Source organism: Ailuropoda melanoleuca, chromosome 2 (assembly GCF_002007445.2).
Source record: "Ailuropoda melanoleuca isolate Jingjing chromosome 2, ASM200744v2, whole genome shotgun sequence".
Lineage (NCBI taxonomy): Eukaryota > Metazoa > Chordata > Mammalia > Carnivora > Ursidae > Ailuropoda > Ailuropoda melanoleuca.
In genome coordinates, this window is record NC_048219.1 from 61801160 (window position 1) to 61821500 (window position 20341).

The 20341-nt window shown below is 42.8% G+C and overlaps 1 protein-coding gene across 2 annotated transcripts in view; it reads right to left on the reverse strand.

The window, feature by feature from the left end:
- TGFBR3 (transforming growth factor beta receptor 3) overlaps window positions 1-20341 on the reverse strand; it is a 194177-nt gene that overhangs the window by 31962 nt on the left and 141874 nt on the right. For both annotated transcript variants that reach the window (XM_011233549.3, XM_011233548.3), the window contains exons 5-12: window positions 19554-19737; window positions 15022-15190; window positions 12940-13087; window positions 7369-7558; window positions 5394-5728; window positions 4840-4992; window positions 2486-2626; window positions 2153-2311 (exon numbers count right to left, since the gene is read on the reverse strand). In XM_011233549.3, coding sequence (XP_011231851.1) covers window positions 2153-2311; window positions 2486-2626; window positions 4840-4992; window positions 5394-5728; window positions 7369-7558; window positions 12940-13087; window positions 15022-15190; window positions 19554-19737 — 1479 coding nt within the window. The remainder of the gene's footprint in view (window positions 1-2152; window positions 2312-2485; window positions 2627-4839; window positions 4993-5393; window positions 5729-7368; window positions 7559-12939; window positions 13088-15021; window positions 15191-19553; window positions 19738-20341) is intronic.

Below are 20341 nucleotides of genomic sequence, written 5' to 3' on the forward strand. Positions count from 1 at the left end.
CTGCTACCTTATTTTGCAAAATATTTACAGATTCTCTATTTTAGGTGGTTTTAAGCAACTTTAAAATAAACCTGTTCAAAACATACAACACCCTCCTCAAATTCTCAATACACTTGATATTTAAAATGGTAGCAAAAAGATTCTGTCCATTTCTTTTTCATCATTTGACAATGTCTTTGACTAAATTCATCTATGAAAAATATAGATGATAAGTGAAAAGATACAAATGTGAAAATAAGGGGAAAAAAATTTCAAGTAGGGCTGCACTGGGTGTACAGGAAAGAAAAAACAAAACACCCAGGGTAGGATACAGGAGGAAGACTGGTCAGTGATTAGCATAAAGCAGCAAAGCCATAAATTAGCAGAGCCAGGTACACATTTGGAAAAGAACAAACTGCAGTTAAGCAGGGCCCCGAAAATTCAGGGCACAACAGAGCGTCACTGCCCAAACGCACACCATGTGGATTGTGCAGCCAGAAATGCAAGAAGAAAATAATGATCTTGGATAAGAAGAGATCTATAATTAGGAACAGCATGTAGAAAGCAGTATATTTTCCCCAGTGGAGAAAGAAGGTATACCCAAAGAAAGAAGACCTCTTGAAACAGGGAATCAAAAAAGAGGAGAGATCCAGGGAAATGTCTAGAGCCAGTGGGCTCTATCCCAGAATTGGAACAAATGTGAGAGTTATTTATCTTTCTGAAACAGAAATATGTGCTCTGAAGTCACTTTCAACGTATGTAAGTATCCCAGAGTGAGCTTCTCACTCCCCCCACAGTAAAGTAGATCACCAGCTTGCAGTTTAACCCAAAACTAGGAGACCAACAGATGTCCTGGGGCCACAGAGGTATTTATTTTTTTCTAGAATCTAATCTGAACCTGGATATTTGCACTGCTAAGAGGTCACATTTTCTCCTCTTTAAATGGCACTTTGAGGGGCGCCTGGGTGGCTCAGTCGTTAAGCGTCTGCCTTCGGCTCAGGGCGTGATCTCCGGCGTTATGGAATCGAGCCCCACGTCGGGCTCCTCTGCTATGAGCCTGATTCTTCCTCTCCCACTCCCCCTGCTGTGTTCCCTCTCTCACTGGCTGTCCTCTCTCTGTCAAATAAATAAATAAATAAAATCTTTAAAAAAAAATAAATTAAATAAATAAAAAATAAAAAATAAATGGCACTTTGAGGATAAATCATGGTAGCATCTAGTGGGTCACACTGTGGACTCTCAAGCCAGACAACCTGAGTATGGACCCTACTCTTAACTCCATTAGTTACTAACTGTGTGATCTTAGACAAGTTTGTGCCTCAATTTCCTCACCCCTAAAATGGGTACATCAATAGTCTTGTCTCAGGGTGCCTGGCTTAGTTGGTTAAGCATCTGCCTTTGGCTCGGGTTATGATCCCCAGGGTCCTGATATTGAGTCCTGCTTCTCCCTCTCCTGCTCCCCACTGCTTGTGCTCTCTCTCTCTCTGTCAGATACATAAAATCTTTAAAAAAAAAATTAGTCTTGTCTCATCAGACTGCTTTGAAGAGTAAATTACTACAATAATTATAACCAAGTTTGGCACAAAAGAAATCTGCAACAAATGTTAGCTGTTATTATTTCATTATTACTACCACTATCTAATACCTTTATAGTTATTCCACAGACTTATGCTACGCATAATCATTACTGTCATGTATATGAAACAGTTTAATACATTTATAGATACATTTAGATAATGATCTAAAAAAAACCCTCAATCTTCATGAGAGAGGGTAGCACGCAGCATTTCACTGAAGTGCGTTCAATTTAAAAGATACTGTGTGAAGTAGTGTGAAATAGTCCTAGTTAACTCTGACACTGCAACTACTGAACCCCTCTTCCAAAAATGCTAAGGACAAGCAAGAATGGGGCTTTATTAGAATTTGCAGCACCGATTTTTAAAAAGCATTCATCTTGTAAAACACTCTCCCCACATAGCAAATCCTACAATGTCTTACTTTGGTCAGAAATCAACCCGGATGCATTTTCTGAGCCAAGCCCTCACCCAGAGCTGGTCAAGGGCCACGGGGAAGAACACGATGAGGTCTTCTGCTGCAGGCGCCTTGGCTCTGCCCCAGGAGCTACAATTCCGCCCTAACCTAAAAGCCCAAGGCTAATGTCCAGGTCTCATACCTCAACATAAATGTGTCCGTTCTCTGCCACAGAGAAGACCCCCTGAGATGGCACAAGAAAGAGGTCAGTGTTGTAGAGCTCCATGTTAAAAGTGATGTTTCCATTGGCTGGGTCCTGGAAGCTGCTGGGATTCCCCACCCGCCTCAGGCTGCAATTAAACTGGGGAAAGCAAACAAAGAAAACAGAGATAAATCACAGTCAAATGAAGAATGAGGACCCTGGAACTTGGTAAGCTTTGGTCTTTAACACCCATTTCCCCCTCAATCGTCTCTAACTAAAGCCAACCAAAAAGACAACATTCTCACAAACTACGTGCTGCAAACAAACACGTACCAACACAATTTCAGGTCGGCTGAAGAAGGAGGTATCTCCTTCATCCGTATCTCCTGGAAATCCATTATCGCCTGACTCTAAATCTTCATAACCATCTGGCCAGCCACTACTATCTCCAGGCGAGGGAACCTGTATCACAATCTAAAAGGCAAAGAAGCACAGACAATGTCGTTAAGACGTCGAGCGACATGATTCGACTCTATCTCACCCAAACACCCATGTAATAATGCAGATGCTAACTGAAAACCTCAACTTAAAAAAAAAACAACTCCAAGTCTTCTTAGGATTTTACCTTCAAAGAGATTAAAAATAAAGAGAAACCCAACATATGTTCAAATTAAGACTTGAACTAAAATACACATTTTTCCTCGTGAAAAAATAAGACTTGTTTCAAACAGTGGGAAAACACTAGGCACTGAAATAGGGCTGAATGGGGTTGTCAGTCAGTCTACACTGGAGGGGAGGAGGGCTTCTCTTTACATCAAAAATTCTAAGAAATACTAAGAGCAGGATAAGGCAAAGAGCTTTTCTTATTTGTGCCCAACAAGATTTGTATAAAGTTTGAGCTGGAAACAAAGTACCTAATGTTTACTATTGAGCCAGTCCCCTCATCCTCTCTCTGCACTCCTCTATCTTTCCCTCATTTCCTCCTCCATATCTTTGTGGATGGTGTACAGATGCAGGAAAGAATCATGTTTTTATCTATGACAATCTATCTTAATGTTAGTTGAAATGACTATTCCTAGTTTAGCTCTAGATAACATGAAAAATTCACCTGAGGACCATGACTCCATAAATAAAATCCTAATTTTTTTGCATTTAGAGAATAGTCACATTTTTTGTTTGGTTTTGTTTCATGGGCTTAGATTTTTTAATATGGTGCAAAAAAAATATATTGTAAGTCAGGAAATTGCTATAAACAGTTATAATTGGAATAGCTACAACATTCACTGTAGGGAACAGCATGGGAAGAGAATGTAGGAAAACCACCTCTCCATTCTTTACGAGTTCCGCAGAAGGAAGTATTGATGGAATTGAAGCCAAGTACCTAGGACATTGCTCACCTTCCGTATCATCATCATCGTCATCACACACACACACACACACACACACACACACACACACAGGAAAAAAGGGATTTTAAGGGCTTAAGATATGCCCTTCTCTTCTGAGGCAAATGGTACTTTTTTTTTATTGGTATTAATTTAGTCATAAATTTAAAATTCCAAAATCAAGTATATCAGTAATATATGCCATCCATTGTATCTGGAAAAATTGGATAATATAAGAAAATTAGTGTTGGAATTGGCAGGAGGGTGTTTACCATAGAGGTCAAAGGTTGATAAATTATTCCAGTAACAAAGGGAGATTAGCTGGGCCAGCCTGGTGTAGGGGAAAAATTAGTGGATGAGAGGTCAGGAAGCTGGATTCAGTCCTGGCTCTGCTGTTTACTAGTTCTTCAAATCTAAACAAGTCTCTTAACTCCCAGGAGTTCAATCTCCTCACCTGTGAAATGAGGAAGTTGAATGAGATCATCTTAAGTCTCTTTCCAGCTCAAACACTCTAAGTCTGAAGAATAATAAAATCGGGCCCATAAGAGAGCCAGTGCCCACGTGAGCCACACTGACAGAGCGCCTGATCTCCAGTCTCTTCTGGATGGGTCAAGTGCATCTACCGAAGGGCAGTGGGACAGACGTGAAGGACAGTCGCACCCTCCCTGTCCCATGCCAAAGCTGAACTTGGGGATTTTTGAGCCTTACTTTTACCGTTAAAAGTATAACCTGAACTCCAAAATTAACACGATGAAGTGCTTTTGAAATTTCATTTTTCAAATTATTTTAATATTCAGTGCCTAGGGTGTATTTCTGCAAGAATAGGCTTAATCTGAAAAAAAAAGATTTAGATGAATGAGTTGACAAGAACGGTTTCGAAAAGTGTAGGTTAGCTATTGCAGTAGATTATCATTGGGGGGAATCTACGTAATTTCCCTCTGGATAACGTCAAAAGTAGATTTGCTTCAATTTACTATCTTTCTCAGAGGTGGAGAGAGACTTAATAATTTCTTGAGGGCCCTTTTTGGTTTTTTCTTGGTTCTTTGGTTTATGAGGAAGGGAGAAGTCCTCCCACCTCTGGACAAGAGGCAAATGAGGCCACAGAGACCACGGAGCTGGTCAGCTCAGTTGTGTAGACTCAGGGTCAAAGTACATGCCATCTTGTTGAGAACTGACGCTTGGCTTTGTTTAGCCTGGGGTACATGCCCCTGCTCACGGTCATAGAAACTTCAAGGCTAATTTTAAGGTAACACCCAGCAAGGCTCTGGCAGAGGGCCAAGCTTTGTTTTGGAGAATACTCACGGAGTTATAGTAAACCACACCATCTGGGGCTGACCGCCGGTGCCGAGTACCACAGCCATTCAGGGGAGACTCCAAAATGAAGTGGGTGCCATTCATCTTGGCCTTGCAGGTAGGATCCAACAGAGTGAGCTCCATCCCTGAGTAGCTGTTGGCCTGAAACAACCACCACCAAAGATGTGAAGGGTGGGCCCATGGGCAGATCTGCAGCACACAGGGAGTACGTTTTGCCTGGTCTTCCCGTATAGTATTGGTTGCTGGAGGCCTGCATTTCCCCTCCCCGTTTGCTTCCTCCCAACCTACCAAGGATTGTGTTTGTTGGCCTCGGAAATTCAAAACCAAAATATTGACACAAGAAGATCTGGAACCCCCCTCAACTGAGAACAACAGGACCTGAGTAAGAACCACAGCCAAGGGGAAGTGAGTCCATCCAACTGAGAAAACAGTATCAAGTCCCCAGAGCTCAAAAGTGAAAGAGTGAGAAGGAAATAACTCACACACACTGGGGCAAGATGGGAAAGGAGGTGGCTTTCTCTTCTCTAAGAAATTACACTGACCTGAAAAGAATCTTTTTCTACAGCTACGATCATCTTCTCGTTGTCACATTTGACTGACAGGGGAACCTCCACGTTCCCTTGCACCTCCTTGGGATCTCCGAGATCAGCAAACAGTCGTATGCTGGGGATGACAGGGTCCTTTGGCCAGGGGATCCCTTCTTCTCCCCCTTCCTTCTGGCCTCTCCTGGAGATATCGGGGAAAGGAAAGGGGAAACCTCCATCTCGGCCTCCCCCTCCTCGGATGGCTGGGTTCTCCAGGGCAGGCAGGGTGAGAGGGTCCAGCAGGATCCGTAGCTCAGGAGGGATGGTATGTACTTCTTCATCTCTCATCTCCTCTGGTGGTGACAGAAGAAGGCAAACCATCATCAGTGTGTGTTGCCAGGCCACAGTCATCATCATTAGAAGGAAGAACAAGAACTATTACAGAATGGGCGTGTGTAAAATTACTCTTCACAAGCAATTTGTGAAGGAGATGGGGATCTGGAAGCCTAAATCCTAGTCCTGGTGTTCTTTCTAACTGACTGAGTGGCTTTGGGCCAAAGGCTTAGTTCTCTGTGTCTTGGTTTTCTAATTTTTAAAACTGAGGTTGGATTAGATCGATAGTTCTCTACTTTGGCTGCATATTAAAATCATTCGGGGAATTGAAAAAAACTCCCTATACCCAGGCTGTACCCCAGGTCAAATAAAAATCAGACTCTCTGTGGAGTGGTACCTAATCATTAATATGTTTAAAGCTCTCTGTATGGTTCCAATGCACACCCCAGTTTGAGAACCACTGGATTAGATAACTTCTAAGGCTTGACAAGCTATACAAATCTATGGCTTGATTGATACAAATCAAGTGCCACTGAAATACCTCCCTTGAATCTAGAGATTCTTAAGAATAATTTCTCTAAGGATTTCCTGAAACAATATTGGCATTTTAAAATTATCTGCTACCTCCTTTCTGCCTGCTAAATTCCAACAGCTTTCTAGGCATCCTGGCCTTTTAGAACCTAGTCCTGAAAAGAAAAAGCTGCTTAGGCATCCTTATTCCTTCAAAGGGAGAGACGTATTTCCAAATAATTAATGCTCAGTGTTCTGTCCTATTTTCAACAATTTAGGGAAGAAAAATTTTCCCAGTGTTGTCTATATCCAGTCTCAAAGCCAGTGTTTGAGGTCAGACCACCTCAGTGGGAGCCGGAAGTGAAGATAACCAGAGGACATGAACTCTCCTCCAATGCTACCTTTTGGAAAAAGATGGCACAGCCTTATGGATTCAAAAGAAATCAGAGCTTTGGAAGGTTTTTAATTTGTACGTTGACAGAAACCTTCACAAGGCAGGCAGGGCCTATTTTTCTCCCATATTACTGAGGCGGAACCTGAGGCTCAAAGGTTAAGCAACTTCCCCCTCAAACGGTGAATAAATGGCCAGTACTCACCCTTGGTAGCGGTACCACTGGGGTAAGGAACAGGTCTGGGCATCAGAAAACTTGGGATTTGAATCTCGCTAGCTATAAGGCTCCGGAAAAACCTCAAGCACCTATTAATATTCCACTTTCTGCTCCATCCAACTGGGTAAGAACTCCTGTGTTCCCTCTGGGTGAGAGTGAGAAAGTGCCTGGTGACTACTGTCCTACAAGATACAGCCTGACCTAGGACTTCTCCCGTGTGGCAGGAGCAGCTGTACCTCGGCTATAAGTGATTAGTAGGCACTTCTGAGAGAAGAATCCAGGCTAATTTGTTCTTCATGTAATCACAGTTAATTACGTAATCTACAACGACAGTTCTTCAACATGCAATCAACTGTTACTGAAAAATCTGTACCAAAGATTATTTCCTCAAAACAATCTATCACAATTCTAGATAACCTTAAGCTTTATAGTAAAATGTAGTCAAACAAATCATCAAAATTTACAACAGAACAGCAGCACCATATAAGTTGAAAAGAGAGTTTCTCATTGGACAGCCTCAACTGGTGGATATTTTTACTTACCACTGTTTTCAAGCCGAAGATGAAATCTATTAGCCACAGGAGCCACTGTATATGATGTTACTGGACTATAGCCATTGTCCAAAGCCCACTTGACCAGATTCTCTTGGGTTGAAGGAATGTCATCTCTTCTTGATTTGGTCATTATCATGGATCTTTCACTCTCTTTCCCAAAGCCTATACTGTTAGGAGCCTGAAGATAACAGCAAAATTTCACTCATGAGTCTAAAACTAAATAGTGCCTTAAATAAGAATTAAATATCAGATTCTACATTGTAGATGAAGGAACTATTATTCTTTTGATCCCTATTTTCCTTGGGCTAAGGATACTGATGTGAAAATCTTTAATAGCAGTTTAAGGGAAATCTATTCATGCTGTTTGATCATAGCACTGAGTTTCTTATATTGATAAAAATAACCCAATGATCACTAAGTAGCCATATACGAAGTACACCTAGTATGTTACTGGAGTTAGTTTAATGTTTAAATTATATACACATACATACCAAACCTTCCCCTCTTATCTTTATTTAAAATGATGTATAAAGTATACAGATGGGCATGTTACACTGCCAAAAATATGTCCATGCTTCTATCTCCTGTACCCTAGATTTAAATGAAAGAAGGCACAACCTAGTTACTTCCCTGTGGAGACAAGCTCATCTTTGTAGACTATTAAATTCCATATGGTGAAACAGCCAGTGTTGATATTTCAGTTATAATTTATGATCAATTTAGTGATCCTGTCATTGTATTTATTTGTCAATTTTATTAACTGAATATGCTTAGATTTTATGTTTTAAATATGTTTAATTTGGGTTACTGTCCCTCTAAGAACCAATATTTTATCCAGCAACACAAGTTGACTTTCACTTGGTAATAGTCACAAAATTAAAAGGGAATGATAAAAATCCTTCCAAGAAAGGACTGAGTAACCAAGACATGGATGGGTACATCTCCACATCACCTGGCTCCGAGGGCAGTGATCCTGTCAGACAGTGAGGGAGCTGAATGCTGCAAGGAGATACCAAAGCGAAGGCACCGCATTTTCAACAACTGCTCCACCAAGGCTGGAAAGCCCTTCCAGCATGCAGATTAGACCATTTTCATGCCGTATAAAGATCACTTTAATTTCCATGCCCAATTATTTTCTCCTGCATACATGCAGCATTTTTTCCTAAATTCCCCATTTGTTTCCCATTCTGTTTGCCTCTAACATGACTAAATATTAATCCTTTCCCACTGTAAAACCATAGAAGATTCACAGGCTCTAAGTTCTCTTGGCCTCTTTGGTTGTGGGATATTGGCTGAGGACACATATTTTCAATTCAAAGCTCAAAGGATCTTCCCCAGTGTATTTTTCTGTTACCCAGAGTGCTTATGCGGAACTGCCAGAGACTGGCCAGTCACAACCACGCATGCAAAACAACCAGACAGAGCTTTAACCACATTTCGTGGCCATTTGTGGAAAAACTCCGTTTCACAGGTTTAGAATATTCTAGCTCTTACTTTGATTCAGAGAAAACACCTTAGGGAAAGGAAGGGTTAAAAAAAATTAAACTAAAATGAGGTAAAGAAGGATCCAATTAGTTCTTAAAATGTCGTTCCTTAGGCGCAGCTTCTAGCCTTTCAGCAACATGTCGTTTTGATTGGCTGGAGTTGCAACGCTGGCCTACATAGTACGCCTGGCCTCATCTGCCCTAGTCTTTCATGTTGTTGGACAGCTGAGAAAATACTGTATTTCCAGAATACTATCATCACAACTGCCACCTGTCTTTTTTGTACCAATAGGGAATGATTTGTTTACACCTTTCCATATTAAATCTAGGAGCTGTCAGTACAACTCATATTGATTACACCTCGGGACTTACAAGACTAGAAATCTATCTACACATTTGTTAAACAACAAGGCTTGGCAAGTTGGTTCCTTCCCAGCAATGAGCGAATTCCTCACCCTGTATTTCTGGGAGCCCCCAGGCTTTTCCAAGGCTTCAATGTAGCTACTTCAATTGGGAGTGTTCAAGGGGGCTCTCCAAATACCACCACCATGTTTCAGCCACATCTTTGTGAAGGACAATGAGCTAGGTAGAGTCCAAGCACCTCCCTCCTTACTTCCCCTCCACTGCCAAACACACACTTGCATCAGAACTGATGGTGGAGGGTGAGAGGTTGGTCAGAGATGTAATGCATATTCTCACTGGGATTAAAACAGGTCTTTTCTAAGAACAAGCTGGCTATCATCAACCTTGAAGTGCTAAGGCCATTTGAAATACTGTAACAAAAAATTTCTAGGAAGCTTCCTCCATCTATTCTTTTATGTTTTGGAGGTTCTTCCAAAATGTGATTACGCATGGTCCATAAGGGACCTGAAGAAAGAGCCAGAGCTGGGCATGGTAATGTGGACACTTCTAGTATTCCCGTTCTTGTCCACGGTCCTGCTTTTTGCATCTCTTTGGACCGTTCTGTCATTTGGAGGGTGCATTCTGCCCCATGTCCCACCCCCTACAAGCACACACATGCCATTCATGTTTAATGGGATTCTTCTTTACATTTACCCCATCAAGTTCCTCATAATTCTTTTAGTAGACATTCTCTTTTTCACTTTGTTTACAGAAGTTGCTCTTATAGACAAACTTTTGAAAAATTACTTGTGGAAGGAAGATAAACTCCTTTTTATGGCAGGCACTGTGCCAGAAGCTTTACATATGTTATTTAATTCTCCTCTAAAATATAAGGAGATGGGCACTACTATTCCCGGATTAGACAGGGGAAACCTGAGATGCACAGAAGTAGCACGTATGGCTGAGAACCCACCATGTGCACAGTGTGGCAAGTGCTGTAGATGAAATACCCAATAGGCACCTGACAAATGTTTGTTGAATGAGTAAATGAGTGAATGAATGAACGAACTCTGCCATACCTCACAGGAACTCTCAAGGTGAGTCCTATCATCATACCTGTTTCACAGGTAAGGCTATAGGCTCTGAATTTAGTTGGGTTCCCCAATATCAACTAAGAGGAATGACGATCAGAAATGGGATTTGAGGGGTGCCTGGGTGGCTCAGTTGTTAAGCATCTGCCTTCGGCTCAGGGCGTGATCCCAGGGTCCTGGGATCGAGCCCGCATCGGGCTCCTTGCTCCACTGGGAGTCTGCTTCTTCCTCTCCCACTCCCCCTGCTTGTGTTCCCTCTCTCGCTGGCTGTCCCTCTCTCTGTCAAATAAATAAAAATAAAATCTTAAAAAAAAAAAGAAAGAAATGGGATTTGATTCCAGCCCTGTAAGGCACCAAAGCCATGGTTCTTTCCACTCTACCAGGCTGTCTGTGAAGAAAATATAGGAACGAGGCCACTATAAACCCTTTCCCCTTTCCAAGCACGAATGTATGCTCTTTTAGTAGCACGTACCTTCCCCTCACGGCACAGGCAGAATTCACATCTGAGACTGGGATTTAGGAAATCACAAAGCATGAAATGATTGGGAGAATAAAAAAGAACATCATGCAACATTACCTAATTGTTTAGTAATGTTGTCATGCATTGTCCAAAATTGGCCTGGAACAGGAGTACAGCCAAAGAGGGGAATATAAACAGATTTTGCACTGGGACGAGCCACCTCATTTTCTAGCCTTTCTTACTCATATGAAAAGTGAAGACAGTCACAGTGAACTCCAGGAACACATGCTCAGGTACAGAAAGAGCCACTGAAGGGTCAGGCCCGAAAGAACATTTACACAACTCCAGCAGGGAATTAAAATGTACCGTATGTTTTTGCCTTTCAAAGCATGATTCCCTTTCCTGTTTTTGTTATTCTGAAATTAAAAACATTTGGTTGGTGTGCCAGGCAGCAAATGCTGTAGACACCCCAGGCCACCAACACCCCTCATGCCATGCCAGGGAAAGCAATCAAAACAGCTCTGACTTCAGAAAATCACGGCTGGGCTTTGTTTTCAACACCAAATTAATGGATCACCCTTACACATGATGGTTTATTTGGATCCTCTCAATGTTAAAGAAAAAAAAAAAAAAGACAACCCACAGGAACCAGAAATGATTACTTTAAAATTAACATGTGCATGCTCGTGGCTTTGCCTGCTGCCTCTGGTCAGTGCTCATGCATCATGGTTCTTAGGCGACCACTGGCTTTGTTCACTGCTGTATCCCACTAAAGGTGGCACGAACAAACACCACCAAAACCAAAGGCATCCCTGCCCCACCAAATACTGAAAACATAAAATCCTCTCCAACTGATACGATGCAGGTACCGAAAAAGGAATCGGACATATTTTTTTAAAAAAGACAATGCACAAAAATTTAATTCTACAAAAAAGATGCTAAGGTAATTATATTCTTAAAAATGAAGAGGGGAGGTTTTTTGTTTTTTAAAGATTTTTATTTATTTATTTGACAGAGAGAGACAGCTGGCTAGAGAGGGAACACAAGCAGGGGAGTGGGAGAGGAAGAAGCAGACCCCCCGTGGAGGAGCCTGACGCGGGGCTCGATCCCAGAACACCAGGATCACGTCCTGAGCCGAAGGCAGATACTTAACGACTGAGCCACCCAGGCGCCCTTGAGGGGGAGTTTTTCTTTAACATTCAATGTAATTTGTGCAATATTCTGTCAAACAGTTATCACCTTAAACACATTTGAAAAATATTTATTTTGGGGTGCCGGGGTGATGCAGTCAGTTAAGCGTCCACCTCTTGGTTTCAGCTCAGGTCATGATCTTGAGGTTGTGGGATCGAGTCCTGTGTCAGGCTCCACACTCAGCATGGAGGCCGCTTGAGAGTCTCTCTCCCTCTCCTTCTGACCTTCCCCATTCTCCTGCTTTCTCTCAAATAAATAAATAAATCTTAAAAAATATTTATTTTACTAAATTTCAACATTCAACTTTTCAGGAAACTAGTTGGTGTTTGCCTATCATACCAACCAAATAAACTTCTTAACATGTTTCCTTCATGAAAATAATGCTTAGGGAATAGGCTGGGGGTACTTCTCCTGTGTCATTTTTCTGTTACTGTGATTCTTTTATCAGTATTTCTCTCTCAGAAGTTAGAAGGGAGCAAAAAGATATGCCAATAGCATGTAATTATCTCAAAAAGAAAAGTCAACAGTATGAGCTGGGGTCAGCCCAATTTTCCACACCTTCCCTAAATACCTAACCCCAAAGTAAGAGCTGATATTCAGTACCATGACACTGAGGCCCTTACAGGACTATCAACCATGAAAGGCTCCATTGTGTTCGTTATTTTACTTAACTCTAAGTGGAAACTACACTCACACACTTCAGGAATTTCACAAATGAGGCAACAGGGTCCAGAGAGGTTAAGGGACTTGCCCAAAGTCACAGTTTGTAAATGGCAGTCTGGACTCAAATCTTGATCTTGACCCCAGAGGCCACACTTTTAACCACCACACTGACTGCCCTTGTCAGGAGAAACCAAGGAGCAGCCTATTTTATAAAGCGAAAAATAACAGAGAGAGCTCAGAGAAGCAGAAACTTCACAAAAGTCACACACATAAGCACAGCTTAAATTGCTGCCACGCATCCAAACAAAGACGTGCTCGACCAACTTACAACAACTTTCAGGTTTCCTTTGACATCAAAAGACTTGATCACCCAGTTGACAGACTTTTTGCACTTCAAAATCAGGATGAGATTTTTGACCACCTCAAGGTCCTCTCGAGAAGGTCTTATGTCAATTATTATATCCACCTGGAAAGCACTGTGTGTGGAAAACAAAGGCAAAGTTAGGACCCCAATGCCAGAAAGTTGCAACTATCTCCTCTCTTCCAAGTCTTCATGTTTCCAGTGTCTGGCCAGTTGATTAAAAAGCTGGAGTTGATCCCAGGCAAATGACATGTGCAAAACAGATTGTTAGTGCACACAAAACAAAATAGTTTTACATAACAATAGACAAATATGCCTGCTGATAATTGGACACTGAAATTTTTCTCCTTTAGGAAAACAAAAAAAAAAAGATGGCTACTTAACACATCCACTGTTTGAAATGGACTTGGGCAACCACAGGAGTTTGCTTAAAGCAGAATTGTTGCTTTTCAACCTTTAACACCGTCAACGTGTAACTTTCTAATTTGCTATATGCTCAAATTCCTTCAAAACCAGAAATTTAAGTGCCAGTTAGGTAAACAGAAGGTGGCAGGGAGGAGGGAGGCCTGGTAGTAAAAAACAAACAAACAAACAAAAACAACGTAAAAATAACTAGGACACTTCAGATAAAATAAGAGGCAAAAGGGTGGAGAATTTGACTTTATAAAGTTTGCTTAAGCCATTAACATTTGCTACAGAATCCTATCTGCATTGACTTTCCCAAACTTCTGGATATGGAGTTATTAAAATAAAGAAAACAGATGGTCAACCAAGTGATTACTGGAAAACTGATGAACACAACCCAAACTTCTAAGAATTCAATATAAAAGAGAATTTTTTTTAACCAAACAATAACATTTCTGTCATCCTGAATTTAAAGGAAAGTCTTTCTTTCCATTTGGTTTTACACACTTGTAAAGCATATGATGAATGATATACTCAAATGAAGCCTGAGGCTTAATACATAAGCACATTTGCCAGATTGCTTCTATTCCCATTCTCTTTTAAATTTTCCACAAAATTCTTCATGTGGGACAGAATGGAATCTTCCCAAAACTGATGTGTAGTTTATTCACTTTTGAAAGCAAAATTTGATTAGAATTTTAACTTTGAAATCCCTCTACAATATAAATTTACATTTTAAGTCACTAGTCCACAGGAATGCAGGCTAAAGTGGGAGAAGGAGCCACTTTTCCTCTTTTATTCTCTTATTAATTCCCTAATCATTCTTGACAGGGAGAGTTAAATTTTTAGTCCTGGGGCAAGAAGTTGAGGGTGGAAGAAGGAGAAAAAGAACACAAGTGAGAGGCAGGTTGTATCTAATAGTTCTCTGGTGTGTCACCATGAAGGGCCACATCTACACACACACACACACACACACACACACACACAGCTTTAAAGTATATGTGCAAATATGCTCTAAGGACGTTAGGAACAGAATTTTATTAAAAACACAATATTACTAAAATTAGAATTATGTTAATAAGGTATATTTTATCTTTTTTTTTTTTTTTATCAGGGATAACCTCAGTCAAGGAGATAATGATGCAGCAAGAGTGATTTAGTCCTACAATTAGGTCTGGAAGTTCAGAAGAGGCTTCAGCAACTCATCTAGAATACAGGGGATCTAGAGACAGATGCAGAAAATAACATGTACCATAGGTGCCTTCACTCCCTTTCTCAAAACTTCTGTTGATTTGCTTCACCCAAAGCATTAAGCCTCCTACACAGGTAGGGCTGTACCTCTCTCTGCCTCAAGTCAGCAAAGATCTTTTCATCTCTCTCTCTTTTTTAAGATCTTATTTATTTATTTATCTGAAACAGAGAGTGACAGTGTGCAAGCGGGGGGAGGGGAAAGGGAGGGAACCTCAAGCACACCTGCACTGAGCACAGAGCCCTACACGGGGCTCCATTTCATGACCAGGAGACCATGACCTGAGCCGAAACCAAGAGTTGGACAGTTAACTGACTGCGACCCCCAGGCGCCCCTTTCATCTCTTCTCAGTTGTGCACACACACACACAAACACACACACACACTCTCACTTACCTGTAGGGGTTAGAGTTGGGGGTAATTAACTCAATGATGTGTACTTCCTTATCCTGGGGCTGGCTGGATATCACACAACCCTCTGCTGCTTTGGGCTGAAGGTACTCGGCAAGGTAATTGAGCGAGAGAAAATTCTTCCCTATGTTGCATGTGGGAGGGAACACTTGATCTGAAAGCAAAGCAGCACAGGACAATATGTCAAACCACGGAGCGACGGGATCACCAGAATCGAAGAGAAGAAGGTGACAGTGACCCTGAGCAGGTGCAGGACACAGGGAACCACAAGTTGCAGGAAGTGCCTTAGAACTCCTCAGTCACAGCCCTGAAATGCCTCCAATACAGTCGCCAGGGACCTCCTAGTGACCTACTCTAGTGGTCTCTGAGTCCAAATCCTCTCCTTTCCTATTCTCTGTTGAGGCTACTTTGTCCTCATCTGCTTCCTCTGACCTATCTCTTGTCCCTTTCCCTGGTTCCTCCTCCTCTACCCATTCTTTAAACACCAGCAATCCCCAATCTTTGGTGCACACCAGAATCTACCTATTTGGGACCCCATCCCAGAGATTCTGATTTAGAATCTCTGGGGTGGGGGGGGGGCTGCCGAGGAAGCTTTCTTTTTGAAAAGCTCCATAGTTGATTCTGATACAAAACCAAGGCTCAGAATTCCATTCCTTCCTCAATCCCCATTTCGTCTTGTATTCTTCCCAGATGATCTCCATCACTCCCAGGGCTTCAACCTGCACCTAGATCATGACTCCCTTACCGAGTTGCAGACCTGTGTTGTCTTCTGTCCACCAAGTACCTAAAAATCCAATGGCTATTTCACAGTCCGCATACTCACTACTGAAATCAGTGATCCATCCTATGCCCCAGGTATGTTCCTCCTTAGATATTTGCTATTTCAATTAACAATCAACCACCTAATTAATTCCCTGGCCTACTATGCAGAATTAGTCATCCCCTCACATTTATTCATCACAACACTACAGATCTAGACTGAAGGAAGCAGTTTGGGGGAAATGGTGAGGGCAGATTTTCACTCTTTCTCACAACTGTGACACAGACGACTAACGCTTTGACAACACTATACAGTTTACAAGGTGCTTTCACAAACACCATCTCATTGTGCTGAGGGCTGCTCCTCACCTCCACCAGGGAAAGTGATACAAGTACCGAGGGTCTGATGATACTCCCGCAACGGCACATGCCGTTTCCACAGCACTGTGATTGATGGGATTTCCAGCCGGCGGTTTAAATGTTTAAACAGAACTTGAAACTGCTGGCAGTATGACAGCTGGGACCAGTGTCAAGGAAGTTCTAGGTGTAGCAAACTTTTTTTCAGAAGGGGTAATTAATCAGAGCCATGGCACTTTAATGAAACAAACTTCTGCCTCTTTTCATTTAACGGAAAGGATACTGGGGTTCAAATTTACATGGTAGTTTCACTCAGGAGAGAGAGATCGGCCCACGAAGCCCCAGATTGGGTTGATACTGCCCTGCTCCCAACCCCCACCAAGCCTGCGTCACCCTCCCTTGTGCCTAAGTCCACCGCACACACGGAGGCATCCTGGCTCCGGGCACCATGGCGCCCTCCGCACCAGGCCTAGACCAGAGGGGACCAGAGGAGCTCGTGAGGCCCCAGAGCGCAGGCTCTTCACCCTGCATTCTTTCCTCAGACCCCCTCGGAGAGAAGAGACCAGGGCTCCACAGACTCCGGCGGCTGGAGCGGCCTCCCCTCCCACATCTGCTAAGGTTTTTGCCAGATGAACAGATGAGGAACGCACACCGTGCAGCTGCAGCCCTGCGGAAGCCTCCCCCACATCACAGGACGGAAAATGATACTGGGGTGGCCAGACTGAAATGGAGTCAAGAATCAGAGGGGGTGTGTATGGGTCAGGGACAAGCCAGTCTGGAACTCCAGAGACTAGGACCCTCTTGGGACTCTGGCCTGTAGATCCATCTAGTTCACAGGTGTGCCTGGTTTGCACCTGGCATGCAGCAGGCACATGGTATAGGCTTCCTGAATTGACAAACGATGATGTGAGATTTGAGACAAATAACAAAAAACTCACCCACACTGTGACCCTCCTAAGCCACTAGGAAAGGTTGGTTTAAAAGTTGCTGTTATTAAGGGCTCAAGTCCCAGATGCCATTGTCACTAAGTTGAATAAGCTGATCACTTTCTGTTGTGTATACGTGTGTGTGTGAGTTCTTTTTCCCCCAAACGACCTTCCGCACGCCTGGCATCAAAACTTACACCAACTGCCAAGTAGAAAGGAAACCACAAAGGGGAATCCCCGGGTAGAAACCTGGCAAGTTTTGGGGGGAAAAAAGTCACATGCTTATTTGTATTTTAGGAAAGGACTGACAAATGACTTTGCTACCTAGAATGATATACTCTGGGAACATGGGGGGTAATGCAAACTCTTCATTTTCTTGCTGTGGAAACTGAGACTTAAGTGGCAAATCAGAGGTTGCTTGAAGTCTCACAGTTCATGAGACCTGTTGGGATAAGAACCGAACTCCTCAATTCCTCCACTCAAGGTATACAAGTTAGAGCAGTAGTTCTCAAATATTAGCACATATCCAAATCCCAGGAATGCTTGTTAAAACACAGATGGCTAGACCCTACCCCTAGAGTTTTCAATTCAGTTGGTCTTAGATGGGCCCAAGAACTGGTATTTCTAACAAGTTCCCAGGTGATGAGGATGCTGCTGGGGTGGGAACCACATTTGAGAGCCACTGGGGATACAGCAAGAGGCGGCTCATGGCCTGGGATCCCTGGACTCAAGCCAGGTAGAGACAAGTCAGGTTCTGGAAAGCTGGCTGATAAGTCCTGCTAAGTGGAGCCTGATCCATGGTGACAGACATCATTTTGTGGTCCACCAACCTTCCCCCGAGCGCTCTTCTCCATGCTGTCTACCAGTGACTCATACCCAACTGGTGGCTGGAATAAAGTTTCAGGGGCTCCAAAGGTGTTACCAAGGAGTCACCACTTTTTACTGGACTGGACACCAGGTCATTTCAGTTCCTGACTCAGCGTGTGGTTCTGGGGACGTCACTAAACCCCTCACTCTCAAGGCAGGCAACGGCTGCACATAAAAGTTCGTGCACTGTCAAGAGAACAGGTCGACATTCTAAATGTTACTGGAATACATTTCCTTATTCTAACAAATTCTGGGGGGCAAAGGGTGGGTAATCAGCATTCTTTCATGCTATTAGAGTTCTGCTTCAGAAATGCAGACCACTGGTAGGGCTTAGAACCTTTGTTAAAAGACATTTTTCATTTTGTTCCGATGGGACTTGACTTCTATTATAAGCTACCTGACCACCCTCAGAGTCCAGTAACAAACTTCAACTTTTTGAATCCAACACTCATCTAAAACTCTTCTTTCTACTCTGCAAGGTGCCTCCTTGCATTCTGGGGTTGTGCTTACTTGGCTACGACTTCATATACGGCATCAGGAAACGAGCATTAGTCAGGAAACCTGGGTTTGACGCCTCTTGCTAATAATGTGGATTTGAGCAACCTAGCTTCACCCACCACTAACCCCTCTGTAAAATAGTGGGAATAACGGTTTCCTCCTAGGATTACTGGTGAGGTTAAGCGGGGCCCATGGGAAAGACACAGCACACACTCCAACATCAGTGTCCACCTCTCCTGCATCTGTCACACAGCCCAGGTACAAGGACAGGCCGGGGACAAGCATTCGATGACCTACGCCATGCTGTCCTGCTGCCTGCGAAAGAGGTGACAAGTGCTGTAGGTTCAACAGAAAGGAGACGGACGGTGAAGACGTGACATGCAGTTTTCACACAACCACCTGACTATAACAAGAACTCATTCACAAGAGTTGTTATTTCTAGTAACTTAGGGGGGCTCCAAATATACTCAACTAAAAATAATGATGAAAGAAGTTATTTTTAAAAATGGGCCTTCAAGCTGAGTGAGCAGATATTTATATCCCTTTGCAAGGCAAGGAGATTAAAATGGGCCATCTCTTATCAAGGCCACAAGGTTCCTTTCTCCAATAATTTTGTCCTTGTAACTGGCATGAGTATTAAAAATATATTCAAACACTTTTCCTCAGCTATTCCCCCAAATCTAACCAACGTTTCAAGACCATAAAGTAACATTGGCTTCCAATGTTTGCAGATTACTAGGTAAGAGGACGCCCCAACTCTTGACTCATTCTGGCAACTCCTTCTTCCTTCCATTAGCGATCACCTCAGATCCTCACCCCTCACTCACTCTGACTTCCGTACATGGATGTCTTCTAAACCCTACACCACAACCCCCTCCTCACTCAACGATGCTACTCCCCATTTCCTGCTTGGCTGCTACCAGGCCTGTGTCCTCAGAAGGAAAAAGGGAAGGAGAGAGCATGAGGGGTGCAGGCCCAGTGATCTCCCAGGTCCCTGACAGCTCCAACATTCTGTAATTCTATGATTCCTTGCCCTAACCACCTGGTCTCTGAAAAGAAAACAACTGACTGTCATAAATTAGTCATTAATTGGAACCACATAAAATTTACCTTCTCCCACTTTAATATAAATGTTTCTTGCTATCCTCAGTTCAGTGAATGAAGTGACTGCTCCGTACTCCTTTCGAGCCCAGTTTAACAGATGTTCGTTTCCATGGGGGAAGTTCCTTTCTTCTGTTTCTGCTGACAAGGAGAAGTTTCTTGATGAAAACTGGACTGTGGAACCCTGAGACACCTATAGGAAACAGAATAGGATAGAGGAACACACACATTTAATGTGGTGAGGTCACTGGGAGCTGAATCGTAATTAGAGAAAGCACTTATCAACCAATGTGTATTTGTCAATCCAACCCCTTCTCTTTGTTACACAGGCAGGTCATCTTTTTTCAGCAGCTGATTCAAGAAACAGTCCCAAGGCTACTTCTCCCAGGAAGCAAGAAAGCTACCTATGATGCAGGATGTCCCTAAGAATTTTTAAAGAACTCTGTGATGAGAGACTGCAGAGTGCATTGTGAACTGTCACTGCTGTTTTCTCTGATATCTAAAACTGAAGTTACTTCAAGTAATGGGTTTCAAATCAAGCGGAAAGCCTTGGTGAGTGCTGTCATGGGCTTGTAGTGGGCTTCAAGATCAGGACAAGCAATCCAAAGTCCTGTTAGCAAGTAAACTTGACCTCTAGGTCTTCTAAGACCACAGCATCTACTGACAGTCACCACCACAGACACATAGCAAGAATCCCCCTTTGGTTTACGTGCTCCTGAACACGGAGGTAAAAACAATGACTGGAGACTGCCAGTCTTCTACCACAATATGCTGCTTCCTAGAAATGAGATGCATGT